Source organism: Dasypus novemcinctus, chromosome 11 (genome assembly GCF_030445035.2).
Source record: "Dasypus novemcinctus isolate mDasNov1 chromosome 11, mDasNov1.1.hap2, whole genome shotgun sequence".
In the NCBI taxonomy this organism is placed as follows: Eukaryota; Metazoa; Chordata; class Mammalia; order Cingulata; family Dasypodidae; genus Dasypus; species Dasypus novemcinctus.
Genome location: NC_080683.1, coordinates 103,187,574 through 103,198,931, shown reverse-complemented (window position 1 = coordinate 103,198,931; position 11,358 = coordinate 103,187,574). Strand labels below are relative to the sequence as shown.

The 11,358-nt window shown below is 34.4% G+C and overlaps 1 protein-coding gene across 1 annotated transcript in view; it reads right to left on the bottom strand.

Annotated features, from left to right (window-relative positions):
• Window positions 1-1,147: 1,147 nt before the first annotated feature.
• RNF217 (ring finger protein 217) overlaps window positions 1,148-11,358 on the bottom strand; it is a 129,000-nt gene continuing 118,789 nt past the window's right edge. Inside the window, exon 6 of the mRNA XM_058307385.2 lies at window positions 1,148-10,068. Within this exon, the coding sequence (XP_058163368.1) occupies window positions 9,995-10,068 (74 nt within the window). The 3' untranslated portion in view covers window positions 1,148-9,994. The remainder of the gene's footprint in view (window positions 10,069-11,358) is intronic.

Here is an 11,358-nt window from a genome sequence, read left to right as displayed (position 1 = left end):
TAGTCTGGGTCTCTGGATATCAGAAAGAGCACACTCAAGTTATGCAAAAGTCCTGCATCAACATTATCAGGATGTGCTACTACATTCCTGGAGTGAGAGAGGAAGCCGCTCTCTCCGGGGCCAGGAGATGAGTCAATTTCTTTTTAGTGGATTCTGCTTTCCCACCCCAATCCAGCCTGCATGGTCTAGACAGAGATCACACTAAGCTGACCTCCTCCTTCCACTGGATTTGCCCAGCTTTTCTCTCACGCCCCATGCAGATGGCAGATTGCTTGGTTTGATCTTCACTACTCTGTGCTCTTTCCCGAAAACAAGCCACAGCAACCTAAGACATTCCGTCTTCCAAAAGGCACAGCCACGAATCTCATTTCATTCCTGCATCCCTATTCCTAGATCCCAGATTCTTAGACTAGAGTACAGAAATGACTCCCATAAAAACTCTTTCCAAATTAGTGATGTACATGGGGTTTTGGTACTGTCAAATGTCACCTTATAGTTTCTTTAAATTCTGAAGGTATTGGGGAAAAAAGCAGAAGTCTTCTCTCTTAAAACTTTTATTAGGCATTGCTAGATGACAATGCATGATGTATTGAACACATCATGTGAGTAAACAGCACTCCACAGTAATCCATACAATGAAACATCTCATACAGTGACAATCAAAAGAGTTTGATTCCCGTTATAGCTTTTATCCAAGTAGAGTGGGAGTGCCTTTTTATTCTTCCATGAGATCTGATCCTGTGATTAAGACCACCCTTCCATTTTAAAACAACCAACAACAATAATTTTTAAAAAGCCCAACAATTACAAAAGGCCATAGGGACATTACCAAACGTCCCAAATGAAGCCTCTAAAGTATCACAAGGGATCCATCTTTTGAAAGACTTGCTACTAAAATTTGCATGATCTAGCACTTGGGTTGATTTTACTGCCAGCAGCAAGTGACGGTGTATTTACTAAGTAAGAAAGAGCTGTACTGACACACATCCACTGAAAATTCTTGAGGTAATGCATTTTTCAATTTCACTGCTTAAAAAAGTCTGTTCCTTTCCGGGTCCTGTCCAGCAGGACGTAACTGTTGGATGGAGGATTCTTTACCTTCTTTTTGGCCAAATATTTACACATATTTGCATATACCACCCGTGTCTTTGTCTTTTCTAAGCATATATATGGTTTATTTCAATTATTCATCATACATTCATCAGGAAAAGCTGAATTATATACTATGATACATAAAGAATACAACAAAACCAGCACTGTGTATAAAGCTAAAACAAAAGGCACTGACCTAGAAGAGCAAAATAATACAAAATGTACAAAATGGCTCAAAGCTGATAGAGTCCACTGTGAATGGAGAACACATAAATAGCAAACACCACAGTCCTCCAGCAGCTGCATGGAAATGTGTTACTGATAAAATATTGCTAAAGACAAATTGTAGGGAATTGGTGAAATTTTTGAAGTACCATATAGTCATTTTCATTTTTCATGCATTCAATAAAGTTATTTTGTCCTAACTGGATCAAGATTGATAGCCATTTCAACTCCTGTTTTGAACTTTAATAATCAGTGTCCTTTTTGTGGTTTAAAAATACATTTCAATTTTAATGGTTTCAATTTCTGGTTTTTTAAAAATACATTAATGTAAAAATGAATAATGAGTTTAAGAAAAAAAAAATCATTGGTTAACCTACCGTTTTAGGGAGAATACAGTGGATTAAGGTAGAAAAACACAGCCTACAGACATCTCTAAAGATACACTGTTTCATAAGCACTTTAAATAGAGGGAATAAAGAACACTCACAAAAAATATATGGCTCTTTAGATAAGAAATAAGGTCAAGTGAAAAAAAATAAGGCACTAATAACATATATAAATGTTATATACTCTCATCACAAAGCACCATATGGAAGGTTAAAGGGACATTAGTGCTATTGGGGAATGGGAATAAACCCAGTTTTCCTGGTTTTCTTCACCAATTTCTTCCTTTCTTTTCAGTAATTGATGTATAAACACTAACATGGTGGGGAAAAGACATACTATCCTATAAGTACAATTCACTGGAAAAAAGCATGAAATTATCATTTGGAAGTGAGAAGTTATTAATCTAATAATCTAAGAAATTAAAGTCTTAAGTAATCCTTATTTTCTAACATTTTCATCTAATAGCATGTTTTTTTTTCTGGGTCCATTTTCTTTCCAGGGAATTCTACATAAGAATATTAATATTGTCTATTTTCTTATTTTATTTCTAACAGCCTCTTAAAATATATTCAATATGGTTTCCTCCATAGAGTTTGAGGAATATCCAAGATTAACAGGATGACCAATGAAACACCGAAAAAAGCAAAGAAAACAGAACTCTTTTCAACCAGGCTCATTGTAAACATGATAAATATTATGACATAATTTTTTAAAATGGCTAAAAATTTTGCAGAAAACCAAATATATGCAATACAATGAAATGACAGATAAGTTACTTGGGAAAGTTACTCATTTTTAAATTAAGAAATTTACCCTTGTTTGCTATTTTTCATGAGAATACAATTAAAATAGAATATATTCTGATCCTTCAGATAGGAAATTAGTTATTCCTTAGAAATGGCAATTTTTGAATATACAGCAATGACAGATTAAACACCCAAATGTTTATCTTTTTAGAGTTTTACATTCTTTGTAAAAAAAAAAAAAAGAGAACATGAATAATTTAATTATTCCACAGTTTTGCAACAGGTATACATAAATATAAATGTTTCATGAAAACGTCTTATAATCAATTTTGTTTAAAATATAAACAAGACAACTAACTGTTGTGGCTTCTTAATAAAAATGTGTTAACATAGCTTTGTTTTGTTAACATATTTTAATAACATTTAATACCATGGTTGTTGTGTTCCTTCTACACTGAAATATTTTCTGTGATCTCTCAGAATCTTCTACTTATTACATGTTAATCATTACTTTCATAAGCAATGAGATTGTCAATTAATTTTCATAATAAAAATCTTTGACATTGTCCCTGTCAATGGTAATATGAAACCAACTACTATTCTAGATTTCACATGAAATATAAGGTTGCTCAAATTTTTTATCATCTACAGTATTTTAATTATGACAAAAATGATCAAATCTCAAAAGTAAGCAATTGAAGGGTTCTCATTTGGAATTTTATAAATAACTGGGTCTTATAAGTTGACAAGAAAAAAGGTCTGTAGTTGAGTGATTCTAAATCATGACACCTTTATCCAGCATTTTCTTCATAAAAGAACATAAACTATGAAATTTTCCACAGATTACAAAAATTTTTTAGGTATTTCTAGTAAATGTTTAGATGATATTTGTTTAAAATAAACAATAAAACTATATTTTGATACAGAAGTAAAATGTTAAGGAAAAAAATGCCATTTTAAAGATGTGGCTTAAAATCTTAATGTTGAGAATGTCCAGCTGGGGCAGGAGTGAACATATCACAAATTTGTGGGGAACCAATGACCAAAAGCACAGCTTGCCAGCAACAAGGGCAAATCTGAAGTGACATTATTTCAGCAATTTCTGGGGCCCTTTATCACCCAAATTTAACTTTCTTTGAACTATTCTAAGTCATGTACTAAGACTATAATAATAAATCTATCTTTCGCTCACTAGTTGAGTGTGCCTTATATCTTAATCATATCAACGAAAAAGTTAAACACTGGCAAATGACAAATGCTTTTTCTAGAACAGGGTTAATCTCAGTTACATTCAATGTGATCTACTACAGAGTATCAAAAAGTCTAATAGTGTTCAGAGTGTGAATCCATGGTTGAATCTTATATGCAAATGCTATACACTCTATAAACCCAGTCACAAGTCCAAACTGTAAGAATTTTTGATGAAACAAAGACCATGAACATAAAGAACATTTGGCCACTCTGGATGAATCCTGAACGACACGAGGTTAGGCTGATGAATGTCCACATGTGCTTTCTGTTCAACTAATATACAAATGCAACATTGGCCTTAACAATACTTATGAAGCAATTTCTGAATCTTAAGGGTATTATTAGGGCCCTCTGATCCAAATTACATCTTTGCATTCATTTGACTTACTTCTTGGAAGATGGTTAGGCAGGGTTCTCCCCAACTCCGACCAAGGAAGAGGGAAAAAGAGTTCCAGGCACTCCTGATACATTTTAATTTACAAGTAAAATAAGCCAAGGTAAAGTATGCTCACTCTCAGAGATAAACTGTGGAGTCCTTTCAGTAATTGAATTTAATTTCATTTGAGTCAAAAGAGTTAATGGTGAGAGAGAATTTATCCCACCCTTGGCCAAACTGGGAAGGGGACTGAGGAGGAATAAAGCAAGACAACCAAGGAAACGAAGAGAAACCACGAGTTTGATGTTGAAGTTGTGGGTATCACTTCACAAGTCGGGTAAGAAAGTCATTTTAATACTAATGATTGAATAGACTGACAAATATGACATAGAACTGAAAACCAAAAGGTCTTTTCTATGCTAATAAATTTGTATTAATCTAAGTGGTGCAGAATATATTTAATGAAATTTCTTTTAGAAAATAAAGGCAGTGGCAATGTTTTATGTGTTTAAAAAATTTATTGCCTTTTAAATCCGTCCTGTTGTTCTTTAAGTTGTCACTTCTTTAATCAGTAATGTCTACTTCTTCGAAAGAATAAAATTGTAATACACATAGTTATATGTTACTAACACTGGCCATATATATGGGGATCTAGAAGGTACATGAGATATTAAAGCCTCAGCAAAGCCACCAAATAGAAGATGACAACAGCTTCTCTCTACTGTGACTCGCTGTTACTTGGATTTGGATCAAGTCAACTCAAATTCTGGCCTCATGACAGTGACATACAACAGACGCCCCACATGATAGTTGGCTATGAAATGAGAATAGCCTTATCCTCTAAACCAAGTTCCACATGGGTTGCACTGCATTTCTATCTGAAAGGTCTGGATCATTGGTCTGCACCTAAAGTAATCCTGAATGCTGCCCAAATTTTGGGTGTCTGTGATTTTATTCAGCCCAAAGTGCTTTATGGTGCTTCTATAAAATTATTTCAGTTTTATCGAAGTAATAATAGTGGATATATAAAATTTTAAGATGTATAAAATGTGATTTTGGAACTTATTTTCCAAAGAGGAAACTGTTGTGATTAAATTACAATGACTTGAGAAAATAAAATATGCTCCAAAAACTAGACACTGGTGGCAGGTTTGATTTTTCATGTTTCTAGTCAGAGAAACTTCTTTTGCAGATTTCATGAAATATGAAAAATGCAGTTAAAACTTTCAGCAGAAATTAACTCTATTTTAAACAAGTATTCCCACTTGACTAAGTAAAATTCAATAACTATTATTTATTGTGTTTGAACTCTTGATACCCTTTTCCAGGATTATTATTTTCAGAAATTCTGCTACATTTTTTTCAGATTTGTTTCTGATTCCCCTCCAAATTTAAAGAGGTGACACATATTTGATAAAACCATTATTCTACTGTCTCAATTGAAATATATATATCATTTGCCTTAACCTTGCTGTTAAAATCACTTAAATGGCACAAATATTTTTAAAGTGCATCATTGACTTTTAAGGCTACATTTATAATAGATCTTAACACAAAATAACAAAGCTGATCACAGGTAATGTTACTTAAAATAATTGGTCTTGATCTCGGCCACAAATATGAAAGGAGAAGCATACAATCCAATGTGAGGGCTTGCATTAAGGCATACGTGCAGCTTGCTTACAACGAAGTTAAAAATCTAAATATGGCTTTTGGCATGAATTTTCTTATTTTTGTACTTAACAGATTATACCAATTAGTGTTATTTAGGCCTCTCATTTTTAAAAATAAATATACATTTAACAGGCAGCATACAAGTCTAATGTATGAGAAAAACTATTTGTTTAACTAGGGAGACACTGGATGGATGTCTGGGTTGATGGACTCGTGTGATCATGGCCACGAAGGAACACTGACGCTTTGCACACGCCCTGGTGAGCTCTTCTCCCCCTCAGGTTTCTCTTACTCTCTTTTAAGTGAGGACCCTATATTTGGATGATGGGAAAGATACAGACCCACTCGGGGCCTCAGGACTCAATAAATGCAAGTGGCATAGGAGCAGGAATTTCATGACAGGCACCACTGTCTCCTGACACCAAGCAGAGAATGTACAATTAAAGATATCATGTTGTAACCTGACTGGTGTTTAATTACCCTTGATTGTTTTCCTGTCTGATCTCCTGTTCTGATACAATAGAACCCATCAGAAAATCTAGGTGTTGGCAATAGGATGCTGCTTGCAGCAAACGGTCTGACCTCTCTCCTCTTAACTCCCTATTCAGAAATTCCTAGGGATCTGCTGGGATTCATTGCAAGATGAGTGTTTCACACCATTCCACAATTTATTAATACCCCAACAAACTACCAAACCTTACTTACGGTCCAATTCATTTTTCTATGGATAAATTGTGGGTATTCAGAAGTGACAACATAGTGCTTCCTACCTTTCCATTGGCATAGTTAAGTTCCTTTGTGGAGCAACATGCATGAACATGGATAGTGTTTAAAAAAAATAGACAAACATCATCAATTTGGCTTAACAATTTCATTTAAATCTCTTGTTTTATAACTAAACAATCCAAACGTCAATGCATATTTCTCACATCATCTTATAGATACCCCATCACATTTTATTTCTATTGGAAAAAAAGATTATAATTTTTTGGCAAGGTATTTATTTGGCTAAACAGGCAGGGGAAATTATCCTGCAAAAGAGGCTTTTCTTTAAAAATTATGCATGCTTATACAATCTTTTTTTTTCCTCCAAAAGAAGGCTCTCAAAATCACTATATCTATGATCTCATTCAGTGAAAAAGCATTACAATTTTTGCTACAAACATCCAGTAGAAGCCAAATTTAAGAACCCATGGAAATGTTCACAGAAGTGTAAAAAGTATATGCAAAAGGATCTTCACTGATACTTTGTAGTAAGACAAGTAAAAACAATCTCAATGTCCATCCAATAGGGGGTTAATTAAATAAATTACATTATAGCCCCACTGTGAAATATGAAGTACTTTACAAAAGAATGAGTAAATCTATTTAAACTCTTATGGAAAAGTGTCCATTGATAGATGTCAAAATGAAAAATAGTCAGAGGACAGTAAGAATATTAGTCTATTTGTATAAAACTGATACACATATTCTGCTCCCCCCCAATAGATTTGTAGAGGGTCTGGGAAGACACATATCAAACCACTAACAGTGGTTACCCCTAGCAAATAAGGGGTGGGAAAAGCAGAGGAAATCGTATTTTATAATTCTATATGGTTTTATTTTTGAAAAGGAGTATGTATTAAATTTAGAATAAAAACTCATAAAAAAAAATGGCAAGCTTTGGATAGAAAGATATTTTATGCATATGCTTCTTTTCTAAGTAGTTTTTAGAATTTACCCCCAAAGTTACGGCTATAGTTTTACCTTCAATGTTGGCACTAACATAAAAATAACTCTTTTAATTCTTATTTCTCTTTTTAAGATATTGATGAAACTTAGTAAAAAAATCACCAATCATTATTTTAAGTCATCAGCAGGGAAAGGCCTACCATATATATGAACTTTTAAAGAGAAAAATGCATATATTAATTTTTTAAAAATCTGTGCAATAGAAAAATGAAAATCCTGTGCAGTACAATGCACACTATTCTCAAACATTGATGGAACAGCTTTCACTATTTGGTAATAGTCCTGGCTTTGTAATTGGAATATTGGAAAAGTTTTAAATAATATAAAAATATCTCCAAAAGATAAGTTATTTAAAGAAAGGAATAAAAATCCCTGAGCAGGCCGCAGACAACAGATACAATAACCTAAGAAGATAGATTATCTAAGACCAAAGAGCATATTATTCAACCAGGTGGTACATATGTCTGTGACATATATATTCATATGCAACTCTGGAAATATTTTCTGTACATATATATGTATACCAAACATATATTCACTAGATTTAGAATTGATCGTATTCATATATCACAAAACTAAGGCCTAGGTCCAGAACAGACATATTTATAAAAACTAAGCACTTTTAAGACAGTAATACATGGATTTAAGCTAGAAAGTTTCACTCTTCCACTCTTAATGCTAGAGCACCTAGAACAGGCACTCAAATCTTTGTTGAATGAATGGATGGGTGGATAGATGAATGGAGGAATGCTAAGATTAATTTGTGAAAGTCAGAGACTCACTTTTTTCTTACATCATGTTACATTTTAGAAATATGTTATTCCAGAACTATAAATGGCATACTCTCCTCTTCCTGGAAATAGACAAGTAGTCCAGAGCTGTGGCAAAGCTATTCTGAGGGTTCTCAGAAAGAATGGTAACATGGTGACTCGTTGCCCATGTAAACAAACTTCACTACCATGGACTTTCTGACCAAACAAAAATGACAAATGTCCTTATGTTATGAAGCCCAACGAAGACAAATTATCCATGTTAATGCATGTTTGATCACATAACCTATTTTAAATCACACAGTGTTTCTGACCTATATATGCTACATCTATGGCAAATAGCCAATTTTAAGAAGTTGGAGAGAATTGGAAACTTCAGGCTTCTTAAGGTCTTCCTTTCTGATGATGAATTTCCATGATGAAAACTAATCAGTTTACTTGACCTTTTCTTATTTTTAAAGACTTCTCAGTTTTTAAAAACTTTCTGAAAATATTTCCTTCATTTCTTTTTGTTTGCATCACCAAAAGTGATTTATGTTTTAGATATACCCAAGAACACAAAAAGTTTTGTTTTCAAATTATCCCTCCATAAGATACCAACAGATTATTATGGTATTGAGCAATAAACATAAAAAAAATCCTTCAAAGTAGTATTTGTTTTTATGAAAACCTCAGTAACAAAAAAAGAGAGAAAAGGAGAAGGTGGGGTATTAAATAATGTAAAACCTTGATACAAAGCAGAATTATTTGTAATTATAACCTGACAATAATTTAACAGATTAGGGATTTGTTTAAAGACTTAAGCCAATCTCTTCTACTAAACTTTTCTTTGGATTCACTAATCTTGTCTGAAAGATTTATTTATACAGTGAAGCAAGAAGGCCAAAATAGAAGAAATGTGAAAAGAGTGAGAATTTCCTAAAAGCAGCCTATCAGTTTTGCAGTTTACACTGCACAACTTTCTGTGTGTATGACAAAAAGGGAGAGCAAGAAAGAGAGAAGGTCAATATTGAAATAGCCTGTTGTCTATATTGACTTTAATTCAGTATATTACCAAACTACGTCCACAAAGGAACCACCATCTTTAAACAGCTCTAGGTGAATGTGGAAAAATAGCGCAGAGGCATGGAACTAGACAAGCACAAGGTTACTGGGCCTAGTTTTAACACTATATATATAGTGTACTGTATATATAGAAAGCCACATTTATACCCCTACACATAGACATTTCAATAACTCCCCGGGCCATAGATGAAACAGGTACAAGAGTTGAGCCTTCATCTTCGGAAAACAGCTTTACTTATTGGTACAGGTGGGACTCCAGCTCCTCCTACCACATCTCACCAGATGGCCTGGAGGGAGATTCAGGGTTCAAACACAGTCCAAGCAATGCTCAGGAGAGGCGTGCTCAGAACAATTTTGAGGATAAGTGGTTCTTAATTAAAATATTTTCTTCAAAGAACCATGAAGAAGGTCAGAGTTATGATACAGATGCTCAGTCTTGTGTCTGTGAAAGTGACCAAATTTTGTAGAAGCAGCAATCCATACAGGGAAAGGGGTGGGACAGAGGGCGGGAGTGCACCGTAGCCAGAGGCATTGTGGCCTGCAGAGAACCATGGGGAGAGGAGACAGCAGAAGATTCCGCTCTGTGTTTCCCAAGACGTGACTCACAGATGGGTGTGCCATTCTGTAGAGCTTCGGCTGGGCCCAGCTTTGTTCAAATGAACTCATTTATCTGCCTTTTACCAGTGCATACCTGTCCGTGATCGTTTTCTCTGTTTTTTACAAAGGCAATAGATAGGAAATACAAATAAACCTGAGGATCAAGGAAAAAAAAATTAGGAGAGGCATTTAGGTTTATATACCTTAAATTCTCCATTTTGAGTTATTTGCAAACTGTTTACATAATCATTACTTAGAAATACATGAAACTGGAAAGGGTTTTATGCTAGGAAACTCATTAATGTCTAAAAGATTTCATTAGTTATTATTTCCTGTTAGCTCTTCCCTCCCTCACCCTTTAAGCCCAAGCCTTAGGACTAAGTTCTCTTTATTAGCCACAGTCCTATCATTTACACACTAGTATATTTATACTTTCGTTTTAGGCAGGGTAGCATTTTAGTTAAGAAAATGGGCTGTGGAGCCAAATGTCAGGCTTGATTTCCAGTTCCACTGCTTCTGGGCTCCCAGAAAGGCTTAATTTCCTCAACTGTAAAATATGAATGATAATTACATCTATCTCATCCAGCCCTGACTCACTACAAGAATTTACATGTCTGTTACTCCAAAATTCTATCGGTCCTGCACATACTATATGGAGTCATCACCAAAGCAGCCTTTATCTATAGCATTTAATTTAAAATTCTTTAATGAAATGGTTCTCAAACTGTGGTCCTTGTACCAGCAACACCAGCACTTCCTGGGAAGTTTTTAGAGATACAAATCCATGGCCCTACCACAGACCTACTGAATCAGAGACTCTGCAGGTGAGGCCAGGAATCTGTAATTTCCCATGCCCTCTGGGTTATTCTGATACAAGCCAGAAGTGGCAAGTGACTGCTTCAAAATAGGTATTTTAACAGACTTGTATAACTAAAACTACACAAATCGCAGATACATTTTTATCTGTCAGCACTCACAGAAATACGTTCCTATATACATCAAAGGAATCTTCTTCACCTAGGGCACGTTTTTTCACAAGACCAAACCAAGCACCTAAGGAAGGGTACACCAGAACCTGTTTTCTTTGGTGCTCCAATCTGAACTCAGAACTGGAAAATCTATGTTCTAGTCTTTAGTGAACTCTTCCACTAAAGTATCAGTTGACTAATCTTGGTATTTAAAGAGGGTGGCCAATAATACTTCATAAGTTGCATAAATCAAAATTAAACTAAAAACATGATACATTCTACATGGAACAAGCTCCTCTGAGTTTAAAAATCATATGTGGACGACTTATATAAAATATAATCTTCCTCCTGGTAGGCCAAGGTTCATCCCTTTAAAGCAAGCCTGGAACAGAAATCATGTCCACTTAATAAATGATTCACACCATTACATTTCATTCATATTCTCTCTATGACACTCAGAGAATTCTAATCTCAGA